This window comes from Thalassophryne amazonica, chromosome 3, assembly GCF_902500255.1.
Source record: "Thalassophryne amazonica chromosome 3, fThaAma1.1, whole genome shotgun sequence".
Lineage (NCBI taxonomy): Eukaryota > Metazoa > Chordata > Actinopteri > Batrachoidiformes > Batrachoididae > Thalassophryne > Thalassophryne amazonica.
This window is the reverse complement of record NC_047105.1, coordinates 121,309,963-121,323,182: the sequence shown is the minus strand read 5'-3', so window position 1 is coordinate 121,323,182 and position 13,220 is coordinate 121,309,963. Positions and strand designations below refer to the sequence as shown.

The window sequence follows — 13,220 nt, the reverse complement described above, 5'->3', positions numbered from 1 at the left end:
TATCCCGTTTACAATGGGGTACTCAGGTCAATGCATTTTCAGTCTTTTGTTCATGGTAATGAGGCATTCACGTCATCAGGAGAGTCGTCAAGGGAGCCATCAGGAGAGGCGCCCGTCCCATCATTAGTAGGGATAGCTGCCCTGTCATTAGGAGGGTGCTAATTAGAGCTATTGTTTAGTCACTAGCCTATAGCAGTCTGCCTCTCGGTAGGAGGGATCTGGTTAGGTTAAAACTCCAGCTTTTGTGGCTTCTGTTTATTCTTCTCTACAAGAGTCAAGACAAGTCAGACTACAAGAATTTGAGCTGCGGAAGCTTCTGCGATTTGAAGCGAAACGTCCTCGCGTCAAGCAACCGAGTCCAGTCGAAGATTCAAGCTTCTCTACTATGGAAACCACCTGGACAAGTGAGAGCCTACACAGAAACTGTTCCATTTGTTAATGCTATTAGTTCAACCAATAATTTAAATTGCACCACGTTTTACAAAAACTGGAGCAACTTTTTAAACTTCTGACCCCTGTACAAAGTGAAACTGACCTTTGTCACCATTCTTGCTGTTTTTACCCCATAACATTCAGTTATAGTCCAAACTATACCTTTTTGGAATATTTGTGATCAGACACATAATATTCAATATGATTGGAACAATTTATTTATTTATTTATTTTTACCCCTATGCAGTTCAATTGACCCCTACTGAAAATTCAAATGGCTAACATTTTTCTACAATAGGTACCAAAAGGTATACACAGTGAAATTTTGGTGCCTGTAACCGGATCTGAATGATTCTTACAGTTATCTGCTGTACGAACATAGACAAAAACACATTCATAATAGCACACACACCTATGGACAATTTAACATGACCAATTTACCCAACCTGCATGTTTCTGGATGTGGGAAGAAGCTGGAGCACTTGGAGAAAACCCATGCAAACATGGGGAGAACATGGAAACTCCACAGGTGGGAATCGAGGCAACAGTGCTAACCACTAAGCCACCGTGCTGCCCCGCCTCTAAATCAAATCATTACCTCTGTAGGGATGCTCCTCAATGCCACCAGACACCTCAAATGAAATTTTTGCATATTCAGTGACAAGAAAAAGCTGTTTACTGTGATGTTTTGAGCTTGCCCCATAGGCGTACATTGTACAGCTGTTTGGCCCATGACAATTTTATGTTGTAACTCAGTACTGGACCATATCTCATTGTTTTTAATCACAAGTGAAATGTTAAACCCCAAAACATCTAAAAAATAATGACCAGGCTGAAGAATCCCAGTGTATCCCTTTAAACAGGTTTCCACCTGATGAAGTGCAGCTGTTTTACAGACAAAACTTCTTAAATGTGATTAATGCTAAGAGACACAAACATAGATACGAGTGCTTTACAAATAATTGTGCACTGCTGTGCGTAAGTGCTGCCATTTATAGTTTATCCAAAGCACCAAAGCTGCTGCGGCGAGGTTTCCAGTCGGCCATCGTTTGGAGTAATAGAGTAAGTACATCTGACTGCAGGTTCGGCAGTCGCAATCCAGTTATTTCTGGCTTTCAGCTTTGTAGTTTCCTTCACGTGAAACACTGGGTCAGCTAATGAGCACCAAAGTGTTCAAATAGAAGAACAGGTGAGAAATGCACCATACAAAACACACTTTTTGCATTTTCTGGTTCCGACACATTTCGTGGAACTACTTAAGAGCACAGGAACGTCTCCACTTCCCAGTAACACAAGTGCACTTGAGACCAGCAGATTTAGCTTCATTGCTTGTGAATAAGCAGACTGGGGTTCCAAATCCCAGACAGACAGTCATCGACATTCCACAGACTGATCATGCTTCAATCAAACTCGCATAAGAGGCCAAAAAACACGACTGGATAGCTTAACGCACTGATTGATAATCTCTGATTAGAAAAATGTTCAAAGGTTACGAGCTCTGTACATGTTATTATGATCAGTACACATGATACCGCGTGTGCTGCCATTACAGCCATTAGCTTTTCTTGCTGCTACAACAAACTGAGAACACTGTACAATAGCTGTTCCTGTCAAGAACAGTAGTGTTTCACATCATTTTGCACCATGGAGCTGAAGTAGAGAGCAGCTTGGAAGCCACGTGAATTCAAAGAACAAAAAGCTTATACATTTTCATACGACACGGGTGTCATTTTCACACATCGGTCACATGACCAGAAGAAGGATTTCAGGTTTGGCAACCCCCGAGATTAGAACGGCAGAGATGGTGCAGCCACGTGATTAAATTACAACCGTGGGTCCTTAGTGAAGCTTTGTGACATCGACAAAAGGCATCAACTAAACATTGGGACCAACACGTAAAAGGCATACAGGCGAAAACAGGGAGGGTCGTGATGGAACAAATGCAATGAAGGCCAGAATTAAATTCACAAAATCTCACATTACAGTTATTTCACACTCACATTACCATGAAGTGATTTTTTTTTTTTTTTTTATTCTTTTGCCCATGTGACACCCTTGTTTTGTGCAAAGTGTGAACATGTCTAATCTAGTTTCATCAAATCAAATTTAAGGAACTTCCACTAATTTCACATCCTCAACAAACCTATAAATGCAACACTTTTGTTTTACTTTGCTTTTTCAGCAATGAAGCAAATCTTAAGATTTCTGTGCATACAAAATGTTTATTTTTCTCAAATTCTGTTCACACATCGATCTATAAAGCAAGAAAGGTCTGTGTGTGGGTATGTGGCTCGCATATCTCTCCATTTGTCAGATCAACCTCAGCTTTTGGATATGGCTTGCGCATAGCAATGATGTGTATCCTTTATTATGCAAATGTTAGGAATTCATTTTCAAAACGTATTTTGAAACCTTTTTTTGATTAACACTGCAACACTTGTACTTCCAAGATTGCAGCTTGCTGATGTTACTGGTAGTAAAGTTAATCAAATAGTTCATGTTGCTTGCACCGTTTTACAATAAAATGTTTAATGCCAGCATCCCAGCAAATAACTTTACTGTGAAAGGCACGCTGTCAGTGTTCCTTGCGATTGAGTTTAACTTAACACAGAGGAGGCGTTAGCTAAAATCAGTTTATTGCTAACACCACCAAATTTCCGACTATATATACACGTTTCAGTATGTACATAAGCTCTCTTATATTTTCCCACAATTTGAACATTTCAGTAAGTACATAAACTGAATTAAGTCTTATATTTGCTGTGAGTTCAAGTTTAATTAAGGATACTGAGGATTTGCTGTTCCAAATATTCTAAATGTTTAATTCTGTCTGTCTCTTCCAATAACCTGTTTAATAGGAATCCTTTATTTTCATATTACTTATAATAAACTGATTTTTAAAAACAATATTAAATACTATATTCCAATAATAACATAAGTACACCTCTTTGTACATCCCACCTTCAAACACAGCCACATACGACCATCCATGAGAAATCTACTTATATTTCCAATTTTCTATAGTAATACAAACTTACAGCAAAAGTTTGTTGAAATACATCAGCAAGCACATCACCGTTCTCAAGATAATCCATCCACCTGGCAGGTGTGACCAATCAAGATGCTGATTAAAAAGCATGATTCTTGCACACGTGTGCCTTGGACTGGGCACAATAAAAGGCCATATTTTTATCTGCACTTTTATAACCTAGTACAATGCCACAAATTTTGAGGAACACTGCGGTTGGGGATTGGAGCAATTGCATCAGTGTTCATTTCAAAAGCCGTGTCCAACATGTTTCCGAGAATCTGGCGGTACATCCAGCCATGGAACCACGACAGCCCATCTGGCTCCCTCAAACATAAAGGCACACTTTAGAGTGTCCTTTTATTATGACCACTCCAAGTTCTACATCTGACAATAATCATGCTTTAATCAGCATCTTAGTGGATGCACAGTACCCAGAATAGATTATCCTGGGTACTGTGATGTGCTTACTCAAATGTATTTTTAACAAATTTGTGAAAATTCAAGGGAAATTAATCTTTTTTATACATAGAAAACCTTTTAACTTGTATTGACAAAAAAAAAAAAAAAATGAAGCAGAAACAAATGTTACATTTACATTTTTGATGAGTATTAGTTAATGTGACCATTAGATTTTAATTAATTCCTTACATGACAGATCCCACACTTTCTGAATGTGTGAACAGGGACATCTGATTTTTTATTTTGAATCCATATGAAATTTAGGACACTTCCTTATAGAGGATTTGCACTGACATTTGGTCAAGGGATGCTGACCAACTTCTAGTATATTAGTGATTAATCATTTTGTGAATTCAAAAAACAAAAACATTGGTCAGTCGTTCTCTTCTGTATTGGTAGAAAAGGAGCAGATTACGTTAGCAGATGTTTTGTAATGTTAACAAGTCAATTAGTCATTGGTGTGTTTTCACCCTAACATGGAATAAACTAACCAATCATCCACCATCCCCTTTAAGAGCTGTGGTATGCTGGAACCACTGTGAACAACAGATTCCATTATGAGGTTTTCTGTTGTGTGAGTGGATCTGTGCACAATGTGTCAAACCATGCAAATGGAGAGCAGCCATCAAAGCTCCCTGAGATGAAGCAGATAAAGGATTAAAAGTTGTTTTTTTGGGTGGGTTACATTTGTGTTTAGTTTCATTGTGTGTATACTCGCAAAATATACGTAGGTCATGAAACAGCCCGTGTAAGACGTATCTGAATGTTGTGCAGAAAAACTGCACTCAAATTTCGATCAGGTTTTTGCTGGCCAATGGCACAAATGCTTCCTGCTTATGCACGAAAGCAACGCAGTCACCAAGTTGCATGTATCATAGTATAATTCAATGTTGGGCTGGCAGATGAAGGCACTGATAACATTAATTTCTGATTTATTACTTCTATTGTTATTTTGCTACAGAAAACATGTTTCTGCAGGACTTCATAGAGGATCACTGAACCGGTGTCCCGTCGAGATGAGGTGCGTCATGCTACTGCGCATATCGCTCTACCCCAGACTTGAAGACGTCACCCGTCGAGATGAGGTGCCTCACTCGACGTGCAACTGCGCATGCACATTTTGTTTTTTGTTCTTGTTTTTTCCGTCAAAGTTTTTTTTTTTTATAAATTGTATTCAGTGTATTTATAGCCTAGTAAGTAAAACATTTTCTGTATTTTACCTTAGGAGCATAAATGTATATATATATTTTGCCTGTTGAAATAAGCTAACTCCAGGTTAAAAATACTTATTTTATAGGGAGTAGATTTTATACATTACTACGTTCGGATGAACAATTTACACATTTACTTGCCCATCAAAATAAGCGAACTTCGTCAAGTAATTTTTTCAGTGCACACATATGCAATTACGCGAGGAACCTCATCTCAATGACGCACCTCATCTCTACAGAACACTGGGTCATTTGTACACCTGACCCGGTCGTCAACGACTGGCATGCTAATTTTCTCAGTGACTTGTAAATACCACTCACGTATTTATCATTATATGGGGACTTTAAGATTTTTACACATTCTGACACAGGGACTCCAACAATATTCCCCAAAATAACAAAAACCTTTCATTATATGGTATTCACATACCCTATCAGGCCAAAATAATAATAATTACAATAAAACATATTGTTACTTACTCAAATCATTGATCAAATAGTGATAAATATCACAAGAACTGAGGTCTAACAGCTGCTTTTTTTAAAAGCTTTTCTGTGCCTTTTAAGTTGGTTGGACGAACCCACTGTAAAGCTCACATGTTGACTTTACTTAAAAGTTGGGAAAATGCCTCACTTGTTCCAAGTGAACTTTGAGGTAAAACCAACATTAAATGAGTATTTGGATGAACTAATTTGAGTTTTATTTGAAAGTTTACTTAGGGAAAGTGGGGCAACCATGTTACCAATGTTTCTGAATTAAGATCAACAGTTTAGAAATTACAGTGCAGCATACATGAAGTTCCTGCAGCGACAATAATGTTGCAAAAGTGCGACCACCTAAATTGTGTCCAAACAAAAGTGATGACTGTGCAAATCCTCTATATAGCTGCACACATGACTGTCATCTATGCAGACTCCAATGACAGATTAGCTGCAGATCAAAAAAAAAAAAAAGACTAAATTAGAAAAATAAGTATAGTACATAGATAAAAATGTCATTTGATCACTAAATGGTAATGGGAATGTAGGCTTTGAAGTCTTTGTTCAGACTGCCAGTTCAGATTGGACTTAAAGCATATCCGATTCAAATTGGATCTCACTGACTGACTGTCCACATTTTATAATGCAAATTAGCATTTTTTTTTTTTTAAATAGCAAAATCTGTGTGTCCGAGTTGCAGTCATCTGCTGTCTCCACATTGGTTGCTATAGTAATGAAGGACACACGAGGAAGGGGGAGTGGGGCGTGGAATAAAACAGAAAAATGATGTGTGTCTGAGTGTTCACATACGACAGTGTTTCAGCTGCTGTTCAATCTCTCCCCAAGACTCTTGGTGTGTGTCGCACGCCTAAAACAACGTGCAGTGTGTTTCAGGCGTGACGTGTTACAGATGTAAGAAAACAATCTTAACTCAATCTGTGCATTTACAGCAAAACAGCTTTGCAAACATGCGATCTGAATCACACTTTAAATCCCCTATGAATGAGGCTTTAAATGGATTTGTAAAAAAAAGATTTCATGCGACTTTTGACTATTCAGACTTGCATTATGCAGTCAGATTCAAATGGGATATACATATAAATCTTTTTTACTGGCAGTCCAAACAAGGCCTTCATGTGCCCTTGCTTCTGGTCACTTCAGCCATTAATGTGAACGCACCCACGCAGGAACAATTTTAAAATGTAAATAAATAAAGGGCCACAGTTTGCACAGTTTCTGGAAACAAATACAGGTCTCCAGGTGTCATTAAAATAAACTTTACAAAGCATCTGACCAAAAATAGCCCAGTGATATCAGGGCCCGGTTTCATAAAGCGGTCTAATCTTGTTTAGTTAACTAAACTAACTTAATTGGCTAATCTTTTGATGTTAGTCACTGCACAAAGAGCTTAGTCGGCTAAAGTTTTACATTACCCATCAAAGGTTTTTAGATGGGTACAGAGGAGGCTAATCTCATTTTATTTGACAAAACTTCAGTGTCTTACCTCAAAAGCGGTGGCTATCGTGTATCATCACTTGATGGAACACTCTAGAGCACCCCTACGTCACTTGTATTCCTCCAAAAGGACAGCTTCCTCCGCTTTTGTCCATAGTTGTAGCAGACGATGACTGTCATGATGCGTTTGTGACAGTTCTCACATTAGCCACCGGGTGTCATTACACTGAACTGCGTTGTTTGCACAAAACGGCTTGATGGAAATGTAGAAAAAGAACTGCTAGGCTAAGAGCTAAGCACGTCGTTCTGCAGTTCGTATGTGTCTGTAAATGTTAATAAAGCCAGTCAACAAAACACAGGCTGGATAGTTAATGACAATGACCAACCGCGAAGTAAACAAAACTCTCACACACTGGAGGCGTTTCTTGAGAATGGCGCTCACGAGGCTGCTATGCAAGTGAAAAATCGCTGACTAATGTAAAACGGCTAACCTACATGTTTAGCCGTCGATGTGAAACGGTGATTAGACTGCTTTATGAAACCGGACCCTGGTGAAAATTCTTTGGGCTCGTTTCTGTAACTGTTGCTTTAAAAGGAATGGAGTCATTCCATTCCTAAAATGTGCTTAAGGCACAGGCAAGACTTGCTACTTCACACACAGAGAGAATTGTGGGATTTTGAGGATTTCAAAATATGAAGCCTAAACTATCATTAAAAGCAAATTTGTCACAATGTTTTTTCATTTGTTCAATCATTTCCTGCCACTCATCCATGGCACAGTGGCAGACAAATAATGCTTTTGTTGTTTTTTTGTTTTTTAATTAACGGGAAACTTTAAAGCTATGGCGCCTTTGGATTTTAGGATTTATTTGGAAAAAAAAATGTATTCACAACTACAACAATTTTTTTTTCTTTGTATTCACATAAAGGATTTACAATCCTACATCACCAATATGGTCAAAAACCGTCTGGTCTGGAATTTATAATTTTTAACCATACGGATAAATATTGCAACAAGACGTCGTGACACACTATAAAATGGCTTCCCACGATGCTTTTCAAGGGTCAGTGGGCATTGAGAGCTAAATATGCTTGCGCTAGCTTGACAAAGCCAAAGAAAAGCAGTCGTTCTTTAAGTATTTTACTGAAAGTGCTAAAATATGATGGACACAGCTAATAAACAGGCCACCAAAAATCCCACTGGGAAGATAAATTCTGGATAAATTTAGCATTAAAGCTTCGCTGGATACCAGCTCAACAGGCAAGACAAACCTCACACAGGTCTGTCAGTTGTCAATTAGGGCTGCCACAGATGATTATTTTGATAGACTAGTCACCGATTAGTCGACTAATCAGAACAAAAAAATGCCGCTTAATGCACCAGCATGTAGCTGCTCTTGTATAACCATAATTAGCTTAAAGCTTGAAGTATTTAAGGTATGTGCTACCTAAAAATAATTAAGATAATTCAACTTTTATTTGGTAAGTCATTCACTGAAGAGAGACATTTTTTAGCACTGTAACGTAGCATTATAAAACATTAGCGATATCACAGTTCCTATTCAAACATGACATCGCTGTTATAACGTTGCAGCAAACACATGTGTGCTAAGGCTAATGAAATTATTGTAAAAGTTTTTAGCTAAGTAAGTATTTCACTACAGACGCTCATGTTAGCGGCTAACTAGCCAGTTAGCTTCCCGAGATGACTCTTGCTTCGTCAGAATCAGCCATAACGTGTTTCCTTCTCAGATGCTCCTGCATCGCCGTTGTACTACAGTGGAATGCAAGTTCTGCCTTGCACATTTTTTTTATTGTATGTTTTTTCCTCTTTAATCTGGTTAAAATGCTCCCAAACTTTTGAGCTTCCTTGCTGGGAAGCCATGATATTTGGACATAACTATTCCGGTGACATCACGGCTGACCCGGATTACCACTACTGTGCATGTGCATCAAGGACAGAAAGGCAGCGGAAGATACAGCAGCAGTTTTGAGAGAAAAACAAAGCTTAACAAAATAAACAATGGCGCTTATTAAATTAGTCGCTGACAGCTTATAGTCGATGACTAGTTTACTAATCATGGCAGCCCTATTGTCAATACAAATGTTAGTTACAGTTATGTTCTTACTTGACTGCCAAATTGAGTCTATGGTGAGACATTTTACCATAGCATCATTAGATATACAGTAGTGTTCAGAATAATAGTAGTGCTATGTGACTAAAAAGATTAATCCAGGTTTTGAGTATATTTCTTATTGTTACATGGGAAACAAGGTACCAGTAGATTCTCACAAATCCAACAAGACCAAGCATTCATGATATGCACACTCTTAAGGCTATGAAAGTGGGCTATTAGTAAAAAAAAAGTAGAAAAAAGGGGTGTTCACAATAATAGTAGTGTGGCATACAGTCAGTGAGTTTGTCAATTTTGTGGAACAAACAGGTGTGAATCAGGTGTCCCCTATTTAAGGATGAAGCCAGCACCTGCTGAACATGCTTTTCTCTTTGAAAGCCTGAGGAAAATGGGACATTCAAGGCATTGTTCAGAAGAACAGTGTAGTTTGATTAAAACGTTGATTGGAGAGGGGAAAACCTATACGCAGGTGCAAAAAATAAGCTTTTCAAATGATCTCCAATGCTTTAAAATGGACAAATAAAACCAGAGATGCATGGAAGAAAATGAAAAATAACCATCAAAAATGGATAGAAGAATAACCAGAATGGCAAAGGCTCACCCACTGATCAGCTCCAGGATGATCAAAGACAGTCTGGAGTTACCTGTAAGTGCTGTGACAGTTAGAAGACGCCTGTGTGAAGCTAATTTAGTTGCAAGTCCCTCTGTTAAATAAAAGACGTGCAGAAGAGGTTACAATTTGCCAAAGAACACATCAACTGGCCTAAAGAGAAATATTTTGTGGACTGATGAGAGTAAAATTGTTCTTTTGGATCCAAGGGCCGCAGACAGTTTGTGAGATGACCCCCAAACTCTGAATTCAAACCACAGTTCACAGTGAAGACAGTGAAGCATGGTGGTGCAAGCATCATGATATGGGCATGTTTCTCCTACTATGGTGTTGGGCCTATATATCGCATACCAGGTATCATGGATCAATTTGGATATGTCAGAATACTTGAAGAGGTCATGTTGCCTTATGCTGAAGAGGACATGCCATTGAAAAGGGTGTTTCAACAAGACGATGACCCCAACCACACCAGTAAACGAGCAAATTCTTGGTTCCAAACCAACAAAATTAATGCCTCGCACATATGAAGAAATCATGAAAAAATGGGTACACAACTAAATACTAGTTTAGTGATTCACAGGACTGCTAAAAAAGCAGTTTGAACATAATAGTTTTGAGTTTGTAGCGCCAACAGCGATGCTAATATTATTGTGAACACCCCCTTTTCTACTTTTTTTTTAAATAATAGCCCAATTTCATAGCCTTAAGAGTGTGCATATCATGAATGCTTGGTCTTGTTGGATTTGTGAGAATCTACTGGTACCTTGTTTCCCATGTAACAATAAGAAATATACTCAAATCCTGGATTAATCTTTTTAGTCACATAGCACTACTATTATTCTGAACACTACTGTATTTGTCTGTGGCAAATCGGTAATTCAGAGCTCCTAATTTCCAAGATTAACTTTGCATACGCTCTTCCAATTGTGCCATCTGTAAAATCACGCATTGAAACTTGCCACAATACAGTTAGTTGTAATTTTAAAAAGGTACTTTATATTAAGTAGATTTCAACATGAAGTTTAACAGTTTTGTGAACTATCAAATGGGTTAAATGAAGGTTCTGTCTCATGAATCTGTGTTCACACAGACCTTTAAAGACTAATACTTGGCATGAATGTGACCCAAATGCCAGTAGTGATAGCATGAAAACACTGGGAAGCTGGAAACATGAACCCTGGGATTTGACTTTGACAGGGAAGTCTAGATCGTAGTTACAGAAGCTGTCATTTGTTGTTGCTGCTCAATTCCCAGCAGCACCTGATATCACGAGGAATAGTGCAAGCAAAGGGGCTTCCGAAAGACAGATCCGCCACATGTTGTCATGTGTGTGAAGGCCAAGAACTCCACAATGTTGTTTTTTTTTTTTTTTTTTTTAAACTTGAGACAAGCCAATGGTTGCCAAGAAGAGTGAAACAACAGGGAGGCGAGACAGGAAGGAAATGCTCTGGGAAAACAGGAGCCAACTCTCAAGACTCGTGAACGTTCTGCTGATGAAGCACCAAAAATCCTGAGGGAGGCCCAAAATCCCCTGGCTAGGCCTAGATCAGGATAGGTGGACGCGTGGCAGTGTCTAGGCCATGTCACGGTTTTAAACAGTGGCCCTGATAATCCGACTGGGCCTGGAGCTGCGGTGGACCTTGGTGTGTTTGGATAAGTGGTCACTGCGGGCGAACTTCTTCTCGCACAGTGAACACTCATAAGGCTTGATGCCTGAGTGAGAACGCCGGTGACGTGACAGTTCATCAGACCGGGAGAACCTGCAGACACAGAATCAGACATTTGAGGTACAGTCATAGTATCATAGTACGCAAGAGTATGAGGCCCACATGGAATATCTGACCTGCACAAGTTTGTCCATCAGCCTTGAGCAAGATGTCAGTGATTACACAAACGACATCCTTCATACTTATGTTAACATCGAATGCTGGCCTGATGCCTGTCAAGTCAAAATTTGTATCTGCGATAATTTTCTAAAGATACAGCGGTGAATTCTGCAACTCCGACTAACATTTGGTGCATTTCTTTCATATTTGGTGCGATATTATCCAACAATGCTGTGATGTTTATCATACGAGGTCTGTTAGAAAAGTATCCGACCTTTTTATTTTTTGCAAAACCATATGGATTTGAATCACATGTGATTGCATCAGCCAAGCTTGAACCTTCATGTGCATGCGTGAGTTTTTTCACGCGTGTCGGTTGCGTCATTCGCCTGTGAGCAGGCTTTGTGTGAGCAGTGGTCCACCCCTCTCGTCGGATTTTTATTGCGAATAAATGTCTGAACGATTTGGAGCTTTGCTGCATCAAATTTTTCCAGAAACTGTGAGAGACCTCCAGGTGGACACCATTCGGAAAATTCATATGGCTTTCAGCGACTATTTTATGGCGATTACACAGATTAAGGAGTGCTCCAGCTGGTTTAAAGACCGCCCACAGCATCTGAGAGCGCGGCGCACTCTGAGCGCCGATTGACAGGCTGACACCCCGCTGAAACAACCAGATCATTTCCAACGTGAAGGCTTTGTTGATCCGGGACGTCGTCTCACTTCCACAAAAATGAAAGAAGACGTGGACATCAAGACTTTTTCGGCACATTCCACTGTTACAGGAGTTTTTTTTTCATGGAAAGAGAAGCGGAGGGATGCGCCACGGAGCCGCGAATGGCGCGGGACAAATGCACCTCCGTGTTGGTCTCACAGGACAACTTTCAGATGGCTTTCGGTGGCTTTTCAGTCGTGTGACTATCTGAGAAATTGTGGATGAGCCTGGACATGCCAGAACATGTCCTGTGAGGCTTCATCACGGCGTTGCTTTGCGCCATGCGGCTCCTCCGCACGTCTGTCTCAATGTGCCGAAAAAGTGCAGATGTCCACGTCTTCTGCAATTCCTGTGGAAGCCAGACGACATCCTGGATCAACACAGCGTCCAGTGTGGAAATGAACGGCACATTTCACTGTTAACAGGAGTTTTTGTCATGGAAAGAGGAGCGGAAGAATTCCGCGCGTCGCGGTGGAGCCGCATGACCCAAAGCAACGCCGTGATGAAGCCTCACAGGACATGTTCTGGCATGTCCAGCTCATGCACAATTTCTTGGATAGTCACACGACTGAAAAGCCTCTGAAAGCCATCTGAAAGCCGTCCTGTGAGACCAACACGGAGGTGCTTTTGTCGCACGCCATGCGCGGCTCCGCGGCACATCCCTCCACTTCTCTTTCCATGAAAAAAACTCCTTTAACAGTGGAATGTGCCGAAAAAGTCTTGATGTCCACGTCTTCTGCCATTTTTGTGGAAGTCAGACGACGTCCCGGATCAACAAAGCCTTCACGTTGGAAATGATCTGGTTGTTTCAGCGGGGTGTCAGCCTGTCGATCGGCGCTCGGAGTGCGCCGTGCTCTCAGACGCTG

General features: G+C 40.0%; 1 protein-coding gene across 3 annotated transcripts in view; it reads right to left on the bottom strand.

The window, feature by feature from the left end:
* The window catches only part of si:ch211-117k10.3 (Krueppel-like factor 15), a 39,235-nt gene that overhangs the window by 5,624 nt on the left and 20,391 nt on the right, over window positions 1–13,220 (bottom strand). For 2 of the 3 annotated variants that reach the window (XM_034167388.1, XM_034167389.1), the window contains one exon: window positions 10,803–11,573. The exons of the other annotated variant lie outside the window; for it this stretch is intronic. In XM_034167388.1, coding sequence (XP_034023279.1) covers window positions 11,405–11,573 — 169 coding nt within the window. In that variant the 3' untranslated portion in view covers window positions 10,803–11,404. Of the gene's footprint in view, window positions 1–10,802; window positions 11,574–13,220 lie in introns of those variants that run through there. 3 annotated transcript variants of the gene reach the window in all.